This window comes from Sorex fumeus, unplaced genomic scaffold, assembly GCF_029834395.1.
Source record: "Sorex fumeus unplaced genomic scaffold, SorFum_2.1 ptg000038l, whole genome shotgun sequence".
In the NCBI taxonomy this organism is placed as follows: domain Eukaryota; kingdom Metazoa; phylum Chordata; class Mammalia; order Eulipotyphla; family Soricidae; genus Sorex; species Sorex fumeus.
The window spans coordinates 379,631-381,899 of record NW_026606095.1 but is presented as its reverse complement, the minus strand read 5'-3'; the positions used below and the strand labels follow the sequence as shown (position 1 = coordinate 381,899).

Here is a 2,269-nt window from a genome sequence, read left to right as displayed (position 1 = left end):
GCCCGGCCTGCCACACTAGCCCAGGGAGGAGGGGAGGGCGTTTGCCTTACATGCATCAGACCCGGGTTCGATCCCGGCATCCTAAATTGTCCCCTGAGCACTGCCAAGAGTGAGCCCTGAGAACTGCTGGGTGGGGAAGGAGAGGATCAGCTGAAATCACATGAGGATGATGCGGTTCTTTCTAGTTTCAACAAATACAAATAAGGAACACAGAGCTTGGGCAGATGTGCTTAAAGTCTAGCGGGCAATTTCATAAACTAAACCACTAATGACACATAAAATGAAGCCGAAACATTCTCAAGTGTACTTCCAGAGAGTGCTCGCCATCTTCTGGGCACGTCTAATAAGCAATTCAATGTTTTGAAAAGCATTTTACCTGGGTGGGGTGGGGGGCAACACAACTAAGAAGAGTGACAATCAGGAAAGTGAGTTTCGAAAGGTAGAGAAGCCTGTGGAAACCAAGGCAGAGGAAGCTGAGGCAGGGGCAAGAACAGTAAGCAAAGCTCGGAGAGTTGGTTGGTGTGGAGGGACAGGGTGCCTGGTAAACATCAAGACTCCAAGGGGCTGAGATGGGTAGGATTCGCAAACAGGGCAGTACTCAGCGTCCCAACAGTCTCTGGTTCTCACTCCCACGTGGGTTTGCTTTCCAGACTCTGACAAGGCCTCCTCAGGAAGATTGGTTTTCTGACGTGAAGTAACAGTGCAGGACGCCTAAGAGAACAGCGCCTATGATGGGGAAGATCTAAAAGGACCAGCAACTTTGGCACGCATCACGTTTTGAAGGTTCCTTCTTACCACTCTCAGGCTTAAGGTCACTTGGATGCACATCAACAATACAGTACTGCTTTAGCATCTCCCTGGTGTCAGAGGAGTGGCCAACGTCTTCAAAGCTCTCCCTTGCGTCTGCTCCAGCCTGTTCCAGCAACACCTTTTCTCCATCAGGATGCTTACTGAGGAAGCAGGTGATATGGTAGACATGCCTGTGGATCACCAGCCATATCTCCTTCATGGAGTTGCGTTTTGCCACCTCACTCAAACAGTAGTAGGTGACAGGCTTCTTGCCCCCAGGCCCCAGCCCCTTGATACTGTTGACTTCCTTGGCCACCATCAGGCCTGAGACCGCTGTGCAGCTCTCATCCTTATACTTTATTTTTATTTTTTTATTGTATATATCAAAACCTTTCATTATTTATTTACTTATTTTATTAATGAAACACCATGAGGTACAGTTGTAGACTTACAAACTTTTGGCTTGGAATATTACGCAGCTGTTAGAAAAGATGAAGTCATGAAATTTACATACAAGTGGTTCTACATGGAAAGTATCATGCTAAGTGAAGTGAACCAGAAAGAGAGGGACAGACATAGAAAGACTGCACTCACCTGGGGAATATAAAGTAAGAGAATAAGAGTCAAACACCAAAGAATAGTTGAGATAAGTACCAGGAGGTCTGCTCCAAGGCTTGGAAGCCAGTCTCACATGCTGAGGGGAAAAAGTAGCTCAGATAGAGAAGGGAACACCAAGCAAAGGATGTTTGGAGAACTCACTCGGGATGCAAGATGCGTGCTGTTCACAATAGTCACCCTTACACATTAAAAAAAACTTTTGGATGCAACTAATTCCAGGCAGTTAATTTGGCAACCTGGAACATTTTTATTCATGATTTAATTGAAAATTCTTAACTCTTACCATTTAACCCATAAGTAGTATTTAGACTATTTAGACTTTACTGTCTAGTTTGTAGATGCTAAGGAGTAATAAGGTGGACTTTTCAATCTACACTGCAACTTAAAAATTTCCATTTAGACTTGTTCCTCTTCCGACTCCATCTCCTCCTCCACTCTTCCTCCTCCTCCTCCTCCTCCTCCTCCTCCTCCTCCTTGTTTGCTTTGTTTTAGGGCAGTTACAGGCAGTGCTCAGGGGCTACTCCCAGTTCAGTGCTCCCATGTAATGCCAGGGATCTATCCTGTGCCCCTGCTTGAACTATCACCCTGACCCCTACATTATTCTCCTCTATTACAATCCTCTGCTTACTCTCAGTGCAATTTTGTAAGTATAGCTGAATGCTTAGAATTTGTGTATCTTTCTGAAAGGTGTTGTTCTTTTCTCACTGGATTCCCCTGACAAACTTTGTAGGTTACTTGAATCTGTGAGAAACTCAGGAGCCTGGGCTCATCATCTGAAGAAATGTAGTTTAGTTTTCTGAGGGTTGAGTCCACGTATTGGTAGCTAGCATCAACAACCGAACATTTGATTGAAGACAGTCTC

The 2,269-nt window shown here is 45.2% G+C and overlaps 1 protein-coding gene across 1 annotated transcript; it reads right to left on the bottom strand.

Moving 5' to 3' along the window:
• Nucleotides 1–639: 639 nt before the first annotated feature.
• Nucleotides 640–1,108, bottom strand: LOC130028044 (cytochrome b5 type B-like). Its single transcript, XM_056118799.1, has one exon. It carries the CDS (start codon nt 1,106–1,108, stop codon nt 743–745), a length of 366 nt encoding a protein of 121 aa, XP_055974774.1. The 3' UTR covers nt 640–742.
• Between the last annotated feature and the right edge of the window lie 1,161 nt (nt 1,109–2,269).